Source organism: Syzygium oleosum, unplaced genomic scaffold, assembly GCF_021117445.2.
Source record: "Syzygium oleosum isolate NSW1041296 unplaced genomic scaffold, Sole_v2.1 Sole_v2.20, whole genome shotgun sequence".
Taxonomy (NCBI): domain Eukaryota; kingdom Viridiplantae; phylum Streptophyta; class Magnoliopsida; order Myrtales; family Myrtaceae; genus Syzygium; species Syzygium oleosum.
Genome location: NW_026607504.1, coordinates 5,040,795 through 5,054,127, shown reverse-complemented (window position 1 = coordinate 5,054,127; position 13,333 = coordinate 5,040,795). Strand labels below are relative to the sequence as shown.

At 40.5% G+C, this 13,333-nt stretch overlaps 1 protein-coding gene and 1 long non-coding RNA gene across 3 annotated transcripts; both read right to left on the bottom strand.

Moving 5' to 3' along the window:
* Positions 1–3,404: 3,404 nt before the first annotated feature.
* LOC130140581 (uncharacterized) lies at positions 3,405–4,439 on the bottom strand. Its single transcript, XR_008818554.1, has 2 exons — positions 3,855–4,439; positions 3,405–3,761 (listed from the first exon to the last, which is right to left on the bottom strand). It is a non-coding gene; the product is annotated as an uncharacterized LOC130140581 (long non-coding RNA).
* A 1,646-nt stretch (positions 4,440–6,085) lies between these two features.
* On the bottom strand, positions 6,086–10,981 carry LOC115693083 (putative disease resistance RPP13-like protein 2). 2 transcript variants are annotated; one of them, XM_056320256.1, is made up of 4 exons: positions 8,141–10,981; positions 7,899–8,044; positions 7,725–7,787; positions 6,086–6,285 (listed from the first exon to the last, which is right to left on the bottom strand). In XM_056320256.1, the coding sequence occupies exons 1-4, from the start codon at positions 10,967–10,969 to the stop codon at positions 6,252–6,254; spliced, it is 3,072 nt and encodes a 1,023-aa protein (XP_056176231.1). In that variant the 5' UTR covers positions 10,970–10,981; the 3' UTR covers positions 6,086–6,251. The 2 variants fall into 2 exon arrangements, with proteins under 2 accessions (XP_056176231.1, XP_030475912.2); XM_030620052.2 differs by having other exon boundaries at positions 7,899–10,981.
* Between the last annotated feature and the right edge of the window lie 2,352 nt (positions 10,982–13,333).

Genomic DNA, 13,333 nt, shown 5'->3' with positions numbered 1-13,333 from the left:
TAAGATTAGGATCCTCATTCGCAAAAATATCAAGTTGATTAGATAATATTTCCTTATTTGAATTGATTGGAAGCTATCTTTAGCTTTGGATTCTATCTTTTGATTGAATGAATATTTTGCTTAATTTATTTCCTTATCTAAAAAAATACAAAAAGATTGCATGTTAGGTTTAGATAGGATTTCTAGATCACATTACTTGTTTAAATAAGATTGCATGCTATAAACTCTAGAAAAAGTTAGAATAGATTCTAAGTTTGATTTTCCTTAGCAAATAGAATAATTTAGATAATGCTTGCATGTTTAAATAATATTGCATGCTTAAAATGTGTTCTCTAAGATAGCATACGGTTTAGGTTAAATTATTCCAAAACTAGATTAGAGGACTATTCTTTTTAAGTAGTTTAATTGGGGTATTTATTAATTTCAAATTCTAATAAAAATATATAAATTATCATGTGCATGTCATATAGTTTGCATGTTAGGAAATCGCATATCATATAAATTAGAATTTATAAAATAAAATAAAACCCCCAAAAATATTTGATTATTTTGGTGTGTCCAATTTCTTTATTTTTTTGCAATTTGCTTGCTTTGTTTATTGATTGTTATTTTAATGGCTGTGCACCTGTCTAAATTGATATCAATCCAAGCTTTCTGCTTAAATGTTTTAAAAAATAAATTAAATGGTACCGAAAGGGTATTAGAGTAATCTAGCGTAATCAAGTCTCCAAACTCACTTAATATTTGATTTGTAGAAGTAAAGTAATCCTCCCACACTTTACTCGAGTTTCTAATCGACCCACAAAAAATAGATTAGTAACGACTCCTAAATGAAAATTATTTGCATATTAAAAACTTTTTGATCTGAGTTGCAAATTGGTATGAGTTTGGGAAAGCCCGAGCTAGATTTAGGCTTAGTAATCCATTAGAAACCCAGGTGGTTCACCTTCGGGAGGTTCGTGACACAAGATACTACCACACCTCAAGAAAATCAATCAAACTCATCTTAAACCTATAATAACTCATCAACACAAGCCAAAACAACACAACATCTCAATACACCTCCACCAAGACTTGCTCACACTTACCATCAATTTCAATTAAAACTAAAATTAGCAAACAATCAACCAACTAAGTCGAGAGCACTAAGTAGATCAACCTAGCTTAGCGCATAGAATTTTTACTTTCCTCAAACAAAACTTAAACAACCAAAAGCTTTAACCACCTTGTAACGCCTGAAAGATAAAAACTTGCCTTTCAATCCACGGATCCGAATGTGACAATATTAGAGGAAAAATTCTTTTGAAGTTTGAAGATAGAAGGATATGGCCAAGGTAAAAATACGTTTCGCATATCACCAAGGTTAAAAGTGATGATTTGAACTAAAATGCTAGGTGGAGGTTTGTCTTCGAAGTATAATTACATGCTGCATGGTTTCACCTAGATTATGGCCAAGTGGAAAGAAGAGTTGATGACTAATGCTTGTGGTAATGATGGCTCACCTTATGTGTCAAGAGATATATAAGTGTCTCAATTTTAAAGAGACAAATGGCCTAACATGCAATGTAAAAGAAACAAGTGGCTTATTATGTGACTAAATAAGAATAGTTAAAGGCGACAATTGTAAGAGAGAAATCGTTCACCTTCGGTCAAGTGAGTGAGTCATCCTTAATTTAAGTAAGTCATTATTAATATTAATTAACTATCGTTAAAGTAAATAGTGTAACCCATGACATTTTAAATCTGCTGAAATTATGGGTAAACAATGCCTGATGCTAGGAAAATCTCGATTTAGTAAATCTAAAACTTGATAATCATTAAATATATAAATCGAAGAATGTCCGTCCCTATCGACAACTAAGATGACGGTAAATCAATTAACGTTACTCCACACCATCAACGTACACGTCAACATCCATTAATTTAATTCCAACACATCGGACTCGGGATGATTACAGACAAGGAAAATCATCCTCCGCGTTTTCCGTACCTCGCAAGATCAATGACCAAAACTAAGATTTTCTACGTGCTAACCCGAACTCTAAGCTGAATAATAATTGGCTTTATAACCTAAATATTATTAGTGAAAATTCCAGACATCACATTGTTGATGTGTGTGGTTGCTAATCCGTAGTTTAAAAGCATGGCCTTGTACAGACAAGTTTTTATGGTGTAGGAGTGGCGAGATGGTTTTAGGTGACTCGACCCTTCCTAGAACTTTTGTAATGTATTGTATTTGCATCAATTCAATAAATTGTGGTGTTAATATTAAGAAACATGTGTATAATTAAACTCTTGCGATTTCTTGTTTGGAATGTTGTGAATATTTTGTTGTGCTTCCGCATGCTATTAATTATTAGAAGAAATAATGGAAAAGAAACATGTCGCGCGTGATGTTTTGGGGCGTCTCACACGGGGCATCTCGACTCTTGAGGCATCCCGAACACTTCCCTGGGCATCTCGAGACACGAGGCATCCCAACTCAGGGGCATCGTCACCACTAATATGTGGGCGACGAATATTACTTTTTATAATACTTTCCATAATTAATCATATAGCAATAATGTACATGTTAACGTTATAATCATATGATCACCCTTGCATTAACAACAAATTCAATACTCATTTCAATAATCAAAGTCCAATACACAACATCACTTATTACAATTCATTACCTTGCCCTTTCAATGATCACATATATGGGTAATGATGATGACACGCTTACCTCCTTTCATGCCTTTCAATGATTACACAATAATAACATGCTTATCTCTTTTCATTTCTCATCATTCCATTCAATGATCACATGATAATGACATGCTTTGTGACGCCCAGAACGTCACGCGCGAAACATGTCCTTTCCGTTTATCTTCATAATAAACATTATGCATGCGAAAGTACACTAAAACATTCACAACATTCATTATAAGTATCCACAAGAGTTTAATGTTATTTACTATTTTTGGAAAACATACTGTGGACAAGGTACAGAAACCATGGCTTTCTGGTGTTTAAATTTTTTTATATGTAAAAATAAGAAAGTTTTGACTCTTTTAAAGATAGCTTTCTTTGTACAAATGAGAAATGATGGCCAGATGCGGTGATATTGCGCATTTATGGTTTTAGCCTCCATGAGTCTTGTCATACTTAGATGTGGACATGCTAGTAAGCTTTGAGAACCATTCACTGGAATGTATAGTGCTTTTATATTTGGAAAAAGGTACTCTGTATGCAGTGACTACCGTTAGATACGGAAGTTTAGTCAACATTCATGTTGTGGATGTCGGCTTGAATATCCTTTGGAAGGGTTTTCGCAATTCAAAAACATGCAAAAGGAGATCTTCAAACTGCGGAAGGATGAGGAACATTGTGGTCAGACAAAGTTACTAAGAATGTGGAAGGTGTTCTGGCAGCAGCAAAAGGTAAGGATGGTAGACTGACGCTAATAGGGCAACTACTAAAAAATCCAAAAATTAACTTTCAAGCTCTCCAAAACACAATGAGGAGGGCGTGGAGAGTGGAAAGTGCAGTATTCACACCTTTAGAGCAGGGTATTTTTGCCATAACCTTTGAGTCCCTAGCTGTGAGGAATAAAGTGATGGACCTTGGTCCTTGGTCTTTCATGAACAATCTCTTGATATTGAAACCATGGGAACCAAACACCTCTGCTTTAAGCTATAGATTCGAATCATGTGACTTCTAGGTACATATTCTGGGGCTCCCTTTCGAGTGGCTTTCAGTGGAAGTTGTTCGTGAGGTTGCTGGTAATATAGGCCAAGTACAAGAAGTTAAAATTGAAACAAGAGGAATGGTGTCTTATGGAAGAGTGCGAGTGACATTGGATCTTAACCTACCCCTACAGTCAGGCATGCTCGCTAATAATGAAGGAAAGAAAATTTGGCTCGATTTTAAATATGAGAGGCTCCCTTATTTTTGTTTCTCTTGTGGAAAAATAGGACATTATGCTTGAGGCTGTGAGGAGCTGCCTTTAAGTGTCGAGGATGTGAACATAGAGGAAGACAGACTTTTCGGCCCTTGGCTGAAGGCTGAAGTAAGCAACTATAGTCCGTTTCGGAAGTTATTTCATAGCAAAGACTTAGCACAACCGATGGAAGAGGAGAGAATCCCGGAAACACCAACCCACTCTGGACAAATAGTTATATATGGAGAGAGCAGCACGACCCACATTCAGCAAACTTCTCAAAGAGAGGAGGATAACGCACAAACTAAACTCTCGGGAAGGAGCAATTCAGAAGATCTAAGTGAGCAACAGGTTAACTTTCCCGAGTTCTTGATTCGTGACCAAGGACTTCCAAAGGAACTGAACTCCATCATGGCACAAGCTTGCTCCAACAAAAAGAAGCTAAGTGGCAAGAAAACTCCTGTGCGGAAGAAAACCAGAAGGTTCAGCCCATATGACTCTCAAGGGGATAAACTGTTACTATTAGACGGCTCAACTGCTGGAAACACCAATACGTGAAGTGGAAGGTCTCTGGAAAATGGGGTGTGGTGGCTAGCCCTAATAAGCCACAGGAGCCATTATGAAAATCATAGTCGGAACTCGGGCCGGGGGTTGGGCACACCTCCCGACGGTCCAAGATTTGAGAGCCCTAGTGGCTCAGGAAAGGCCCGAACTACTTTTTCTTATGGAAACAAAAAACCGAGAAGAAAGGATCCAAGGGGTACGGAGGATGTTGAAGTTTGATGAATGCTTTATTGTCAACGCAAGGGGAACAAGGGGTGGCTTAGCAATTTTGTGGAATGCTCATGCGGCACTATCAATCTTACACGCTTCAGATGAAGTAATAGATATCGAATGTGAAGAGGAGGTCTATAAAACGAAGATGAGAGTTACGTTTGTACATGCACCTTCAACTTTTCAAGAAAGAACCAAGACGTGGGATGAAATCTATAAAATTAGCCAGAGCAACCAGCTGCCTTGGGTTTGCTTGGGGGATTTCAACGAAATAATGTACCATTGGGAGAAGGTGGGCAAACGATTAGCCGAGCACTATAGACTCCATACTTTTAGGGAGTTTCTACATAGCTGTGACCTAATGGACCTAGAAAGCAAGGATTGTGCATATACTTGGTCCAATGTTTAAAGGTGATCAGACCGATTCTCTCTACATGGAGGTAGAGCTCAGGAAGTTGTCCGTTATTAGAGATAAAATTTGCCCTATGTAATCAAGCTCTGGAAGATGGTCAGACCTTGAGCACCGCTTTGAAATACTGAATTCAAACAATAGGAAACGCTAGCTGCTTTTGTTAAATTCAGAGTAGGAACATATCAAGTCCGAGATTTTATTGTGTTGAACAACATGCAAGATCTTCGTCTTGAGAAGCAGATGCTCACCAAGCGGTTGCAGAAGAAGCTCACCAGGAAAGATAAAAAGATGCTCTTCCAAACTTAGGGGATCAGTTTGAATTCAAAGCATAGAAGTTCGCAGTTAGCCCACCGATTGTGGTCTCGCACAAAAGATATGGACAACATGGCCGAGAGTGCCAAAATCGTCACAAAGCTTGTTGGGGTTTTTTTTTAGCCAAAGGAAGCTTCCAAGGAGATGTTTGGCCTCAACTTCACTCAGCAATCAAGCACAAAATCTCATAGGTGGAAAAGTACTGTGATGTCATTCTTGAGAAGCTTTGTTTTGGACAGTTCTGCTTTTGCAGAATGGCGATGAAATCGCCCTCCAACTGTCTAAGCTAGTATGGCTTCTTTTTAATCGGTGTTATATACGTGGTTTAGATGCAGGTCATTGAGCAAAAAGCTCAGTAAATTTACCATGATCAGATAAGGGCTTGCAAGTCCTCTGACCAGTCCAGGAGGCTCTTCAACATAGGTATTGGCATCTGATTAGTGCTAATTATACTCATATATGATGTTTCTATTTCTTCCATCGTATTATATGTGTTTTCATTTAAAAGCCTGTGGCTGATTAATTTAATTATTAAGCTCATGACTCATGTGGCATGCGCTCATCGATGGTGAGCCCCCACTTTTTTTTTTTTTGCTCATGTGCTTTTCTTACCTCATTGGACCGAGTGTATGCCAACATAGAATTGAAAAAAGAGTATCTTGCACTAAATGAATATCATCACATCGGTTCATCGCATAATATAAACATTACATGAAATTGTTTCTTCGCACACCTAGAGAGAGAGAGAGAGAGAGAGAGAGAGAGAGAGAGTGGGTGGGAGATGCAATAGATACATATGTTAAGCTCCAAGATCATTGTAGTAGCTTGTATTCAAAGAGAAGCCATTGCCTCATTATCGTCGTCACTGTAGGAAACAAGAAACCACTAAATAAGTAAGGTTCACACTATTACACATGCACAATTAACATAAGAAATTACCAAAAAAGTTTTAAATTTATTGCGATGATGCCAATTCAGTCATAAACCTTTCAATTATGCCAATTGAGTTATAAACCTTTTGATAATTTGTCAATTTAGTCATTCAAGCCAATTTTGGCCGGAAATTGCTGATGTGCATGTGGTATGTCTGACATGACATGGATAATTTTTACAATATTTTAAAAAATCAAAATTATTATTCTTTTTTATTCTTTTCTTTCCTTTTTTTTTCTTGTCTTTCTTTTTCTTTTTCTTTCTCCCTCTACCGGTCGCCGGATCTTGGCAACGGCCGGCAAACGACCACAGGCAAGGGCCAACCTCATCGGGATTTGGCTAGGTGCAACCTCATCGAGATTTGGCGAGCTCAAGCCTTGCCAGATCTGGCGAGGTGAAGCCTCACTCGAGGCTGGCGAGGCTCGAGCTTGCCGAGATCGAGCGAGACTTGACCTCGTTGACCTCGGGCAAGCTCCAGCCTCGCACGAGGCCGGCCCTCTCTTGTGTCCGGTCACCGGTAGTCGTCAAGGCCCAGCGATCGGTGGAGAAAGAAAGAAAAAGAAAAAGAAAGAAAAGAAGTGAAATTTTAATAAATAAAATAAATAAATTGGAAATTCCTTTTAATAAATTATCTACTTTAGCATCGACCGTGCCACTTAAAACAATCGTGCCACGTAAGATGATTGACATACACGTTAGCAATTTCCGCCCAAAATTGTCCAAAAGAATTAAATTGATAAATTGTCAAAAGGTTTAAAACTCAATTGGTACAAATTGAAAGATTTGTTACTGAATTTGTAAGACTTTTTTGATAATTTTTGCCTATTACACATGCCTAGAGATTTCCAAATAATACTCCTAAAGGTGAAAAAAAAAAAAGAAACTTTGTAGATTTCTTCATATATGAGAAGCTTCTTTTTTGAAACCATGATACAGAACGTAAACGAGAGGTCTTAATTAGTGTAAATAATACTCCTAAAGGTGAAAGGCTCACTCAACATGCGTAAGCTATGGAGAGTAAGGTCAGTTCCAAAGTTTACTTTTTTGAATGCAACACTAGATTCCACGAAAGTTGGATGATACCCCCACGTGATTTTATATTGTGATAAATACTGGAAAACGTATAATAAGGACTCATTTCTACGAGTGATGTGATCGTTTACAGTGTAGAAAAATTGTGATCTTTAGTTGGACTCATCGTAGCTTTCATAGATTCGTAATATATATCGACTTAATCTGATGGAATGAGCGAAGGTAATTCTTATTAGATAAAAATCACAATCTTTCTTTTTAATCACTCATAAGAAATGATCAAGTCTACAAAAACAATTTTCATAAAGAACATGTTTGAGATTTAAAATAGTCCCATACCTGTCGTCCTCATCCGTGGATTCAAGCCTCTTGCTGTCCTTTTCAATCTCTCCTCTTTCTTCCCTGATTTATATAGTTTTTTTAAAAATAATTATTGAAATTATCAAGTGTATAAAAAAACAATTTCATCATCAGGCGTAAGGAAAGTTTTTGAGATTTAATATTGTCCCATACCCGTCGTCTTCGTCATCGTCCGTAGATTCGGTAGTCTCGGTCTCTTTTTCCACATGCAGATTCGTGGTCTCTTCTTTTTGGTCCTCGAGTCGGCTGACAAGAGCATCGCTTAGGGATATCGCGCTTATATTCTCCAAATCCCGGCACTCGTTGATCCCTGTAACAGTTGTCAACCTCTCGAGGCGCCTAAACTCGAGCAGTATGAGATGCGGCATCGCTCCGTTCTTAATAGTCACCTCCACAAGCTTAGGCAGATACCAAATCTTCAAGATCTTGAGGCTGGGAAACCCATCTTGCACGAACGTCATGCTTTTGCACAGGAAAGAGTTGGCCAAGAGCCTGAGCGTCCGCAGGCTCCTCAAGAGAACCCCCAGCTGGTGCATCTCGTCTGCTTTCACCCTGGAACCCGACAGGGTCAAAACCCGGAGCGAGCCAGGCAAGAGCTGTGTCCAGCTGGGCTTGGTGAGTCGGCCCAGCAAGTAGAGCTCCAACAGGTTGTGATGTCTTTCACCCAACGACAGGTTCGGTAACGGGCCTATCTGCGATTTGAGGGGCTTGGCTTTCTTCTTGGGCTTGGCTTGTTTTTCGGGCTTGTCTTGTTTGTCGGGCTGGGCTTCTATTGCGGGTTCGGCTCCTTCCGCTCGCTCGGCGACTGTCGCAGGTTGGGCTTCTTCAGCGGGCTTGGCTGCTTTCTTATCTTTTGTCGCGGGCTTGGCTACTTTCTCGGCTTTTTTCACGGGCTTGGCTTCTTGGATCACCCCAAAGGTCAAGGACTGGAGATTGGTAAGGCCGAAGCTAATCCAACGTGCCACTGTTTCCCCTGCGTCCCCCGAGGAGGGGTCCTTCTCCGAGTGTTGCAAGAAAAGCTTGAGCGTGGTCAAGCTGCTCATGAGGTCCCTCATCAAGTTCTCCTTCACTTCACCGGTGACCAGCCCGCTTAAGGTTTGGAGTTGAGTCAAGGCATTGACATTGTTGCTACAAGCCTTGAGGATCTTCTTCAAGTCGATATAGAACCAATTGAGATGCAGGTGCCTCAAGTTCCTCAACTTCCAGATGGAACTCGGCAGCAAAGTGATGTTGGTGTGCTTTATGTCAAGAGTCTCAAGATGGTGCAGATCTGCAACAGCGCTCGGGAGCGAATCCAATACCGTGGATCTCAATCCTAGGTACCTCAGAAGCACCAGCTTGTGGAGCACACCATGTAAGGATGGCTTATACACACCCTCCAAATCGAGCACCCTTAGGAAGCTATAGTTAGTCTTGGATGTCATCTTCCCAAGAAACATGCTGATGTCTTTGGTGAGCATGCCTCTCCTTTGGTAGAACGACATAAACGAGCAGACGTGGCTGAGGTTCAAATCGGGGTAGTTGCCGCCGCGGTCGTCTGTGACTATGTTCGTGTGCTCCGCAATCCACCGGATCGCAGTTCTTTCTCGCAATTGGGCCGCCGGCTGTTGTTGCTGGCTGGTTGAGTCACCTTCGTTCCCGTCTTTCGACTTGCTAGCGGCATGTACATGGAGGAACCCCGTGCTCATCGCGATCGGGCGGATCATGTCATACAGAGAGGTGAGCATTTGGCAAGCTTTGGGGGATCCATCCGCCCTCCAGCTCACCACATCAATCACATTCCTATCGGCGAGCTCCAGAATGAAGGTCTCTCCCACATCCTCGGGCTGCCTTGTCCTTTTCCTTCCTATGTCGTAACAATGCGAATCCAATAAGCCCTCAGCCAACCACAGCCTCACTAGCCTTCTTGTCGGAATAGGGAAAGATACGGGGAACAAAGCCATGTAGATGAAGCACGGTTTCAAATGGTCTGGCAATTTATGGCAACTCAATAGTAGTATATATGACAATGTCATAGTAGGATCCTTTTTTGCCAACTCTTTGAGTTCATGCTCTCTAGCATTAGACAGAAACCCGCCGAGTAAGGATATACAGAGCGGCAAGCCATGACACATGTTTTGGATACCCTTCTCCTCCTTTGAGAGTCTCTGACCATTGGATACTCTATGCAACTTCCAAGCAAGCATCTCCTGGCTTTGGTCATTGGACAATTTTTCTAGATTGATCGGCAATCCCGTGCGACGATTCGTGTAGTCAGCTATCGAACGGTCTTGAGTTGTGGTAATTATGTGGCTCTGTGAATATAACGGGGTGCTCCAATATAACTCTTGCAAGAGTTGCATGTCGGACGATTGCACGCCATCTAACACTATGAAATATTTATTTACCTCGGCCAATTTCCGGTGCAGCTTTGTCTTTATCTCCTGTATATTCATGTCCTTCACGTCGCTCTCTAAATTCTCGGCTTGCTTCAGTATCTCCAACAGGAACTCCCGCGGGTCCATGCCGGCCGAGACACGGACCCAAGCGCGCCACTCATAGCCCATGTACTTCGCTTGGTTGTAGGCCCATCTCGCGAGGAACGTCTTGCCGGTTCCTTGCTCGCCCCAAATCGAACTCCATCGTTCGTACTTCCCTGTTATTTCTATCCGCTTCCGTATTTCCTTCTTCTGGACCTCGCGACATAAGAAGTTTGTAGGCGCTTGCTGATCCCAGAAACTAGTCAGCCTCGCCAATTTTTTGCCTTGCCATGGAACACTAGCAAGGGAGAAGGAACTAGCAGGTTCCTTTTTCCTCTTGCCTTCGGCCTCCTCCTTCAAGAACTTCTCATCACACAAGTCCTCCATCTTTTTCACCAGTACGGACAAGTCCCTCCCCAGCTTGTACATGGAGATGAGCACGGCCAGCGGCCTTGCAGCGCTGTAGAGAGCCTCGTGCCTCTCGCGGGCCTCTCTAAGGTAGAACTCGTCCATGAATTTGTCAGCGTAGTACATGGCTCGGAGGAGCCTCCCCGACCACTCCGTGGATTTGGACTGTCTGTATTGAGTGGTAAAAAACTCCTGGATCTTGGCCAGCTTTGCCTTGGCATCCATCGCGCGACTTTGCATCGATGAGCACTCCACAAACACCGGGTGATGTATCAAGACATCTAGTTTCTGCGACACGATGGTCACCGCGGCGGCTTCAGCAACCATCAATTCGCTTCTTGTGTTGAAAGCAGCCATCGGTAATCAATATGTTTGTTTCGAGTAAGGTCGTGTGGGTGTGTGGGTCTATCGGCTTGTTTGCTTGGATTGAATTAATTTGTGAGGACATATTATTCTCTATGTATATATTCTTCATTTTTCTATGCTTTTCTTGGTGTGGCCTATGCTGTCTACAGCAAGCTTTGTTTAATTCTTTGCTTGCGCCATGTTTCACCGGGAGACGGGAGAAAGTATCTCTCACAATGATTATGATAAAGATGAAACTAATCAAAGTGAAATTCTGTGCTTTCAAGATAACAATCTTACAGATCTATCTTAATATTCCTTACTTTGCTCATATTCCCTACTGGCGAACCAGCAGTTGCAGAGATAAGTAAAAGTGGCCGATCAACAATTTAATTAGTGTGATGAAATTCCACCAATCTTAAGAATATTACACTTTACCAGTACCGGCGATGTGAGATCAAATGAGAACACTCGTTGGCTTATCTTATCTAATATAGAATACTAAAATCAATTCAAAGAAAATCATTACTTTCCTTCTGAATTTCGGCAATTAAGGACTTGGCTTTCAAATTGCTAGAGATATTATATGTTTACAAATTTTAGAATTCAATTGCATCTCAGATATCAATTATATCTTCAATACGCTTAAAAGGAAGAAGTGAAGCCTGTTCTTAGACACTCATTATCAACTTGTCCATATATAAGAACACTTACTCAATGAGAATATGTCTTATAATATCAATATCCACATCATATGTGGTTCTCATATAAAATACGTTACATGGTAGGAATGGTGTGTGGGGGTGTGTGTTCTTTTTATGATTGTGTTTTATATCTTGTTCAGTTTTGTGCTTTTCTTCGAACGGGTGCCTCTCCTCCGGATTGATTCTTGACTAAGCCAAATTTTGACCGAGGGACAAGAAAGTATCCGGTGCTTTTGTCATTGGTAGGTTAAATAATTAACAAGCCAATCGAATTTTGCTAAAGTTTGGACTCGAAGATCAGAGAATTAGAGAGGCGACACTAGATTCGGACTTGAAGATGAACCAATCATTTTATTGTCTAGCACAGCATTTTTTTTTTTTGGTAAAGGCTTGCTTATCTAGCACAGCATTTTGTATGTCCACTTACTAAGATTATTACTTCTGGCGAATCTTGCGTAAACATTCGAATTTTAGAATAGTAAAAAGTTAAAAGAGTGGTATAAAGGAATTCATGAGAACCTGCCCTTTTTTCGTCCCTCAAGCTAAGCATGTTCCTCGGTCATTCTTTGCTTGGAGATGTCTTATGGGTAATAAGATTCCGCGATCTTGTTTTCCCTTTATCTTTTCAACAGCACAGTTGGAATATGGACGTCATTCCTCAAAGGGATAATGATACAAATAGTCCATAAATTTAGACTCAATATGTATTGTGGTCCCTAAATTTTTAATTTGTTTAATGTGATTCCTAAACTTTTGCCTAATGTGCAAAGTGGTCCCTGAATTTTTAATTTGTTCAATATGGTCTCTGGACTTTTAATACTCGCCTTTCCCTCTCACCACACCCCTCTCTTGCTCGATGTCGATGCATTTCCCTCTCACCTCACCCCTCGCTCGACATTGACAACGCTGGCTCTCACAAGATTCTCAGTCTCAAACAAACGGCCCTTTCCTGATTTCTTACAATCAGTAAGTTTTTCTCGCTTGACTTTCTGTAGTTTATGCTTTTTCTTAGATTTCGATCGCTCGTTTTCGAGATATGAATGCTTCATTTTTGTTGCTTAGAAGTATATCGATGTTTTGGCTTCTGGTTTGCATTGTTTTGGTTCTGTCCATCTGTGCCTCTCTTAATCTTCGCATTACCTTCTTCATTGAGCAATGACGAGGTTTGCAAATGGATATTTGCGTAAATTAGAGAGTTTGATTGACTCTGCGAGCTGATACTAATTGATTTGGATCATTTAAGCTCGAGATTCTAGTGTAATATTGCCTCGGACCTCAAATTTAGTGCTTAGATTACACGCATTATGCTGATTCACAGACTTCTTCAGTTCAGTTTTTCATTTTTTAAATTCATCTATGTGCTATTTGCGGTTATGTTTTTCTCTAGCAGTGTTATGCAAGTTGTTTGCCTATGACTTGAAACAGGCTATGCTTTTTTATTTCCGGTGGTAAATGTCGAGGCTTGTTTGAGATGATGCATTTCTGGCCTTGGTTTTTTTGTACTTTGAATGCATGTCTGGCCCCGTGGGTACTCGGAAAAACAATTTTATCAAACTTGTAAAACTGTGCTTGTTTGACGGGATATTCCTAGTTTGCACAAGGAATCCATCTCCCAGCTTGAAAAAAAGCTGAATTTGATGGGTGTTCCGATTTGATGGCTCCAATCTATGTT

Excerpts from the sequence above, each read along its gene's own strand:
- LOC115693083 (XM_030620052.2), bottom strand. The coding sequence starts at position 10,969 with ATGGCTGCTTTCAACACAAGAAGCGAATTGATGGTTGCTGAAGCCGCC. Across the intron at positions 7,788-7,898 it reads GACGATGACGAAGACGACGG|GGAAGAAAGAGGAGAGATTG; the intron begins GTATGGGACAAT and ends TATATAAATCAG. Across the intron at positions 6,286-7,724 it reads TCCACGGATGAGGACGACAG|TGACGACGATAATGAGGCAA; the intron begins GTATGGGACTAT and ends TGTTTCCTACAG.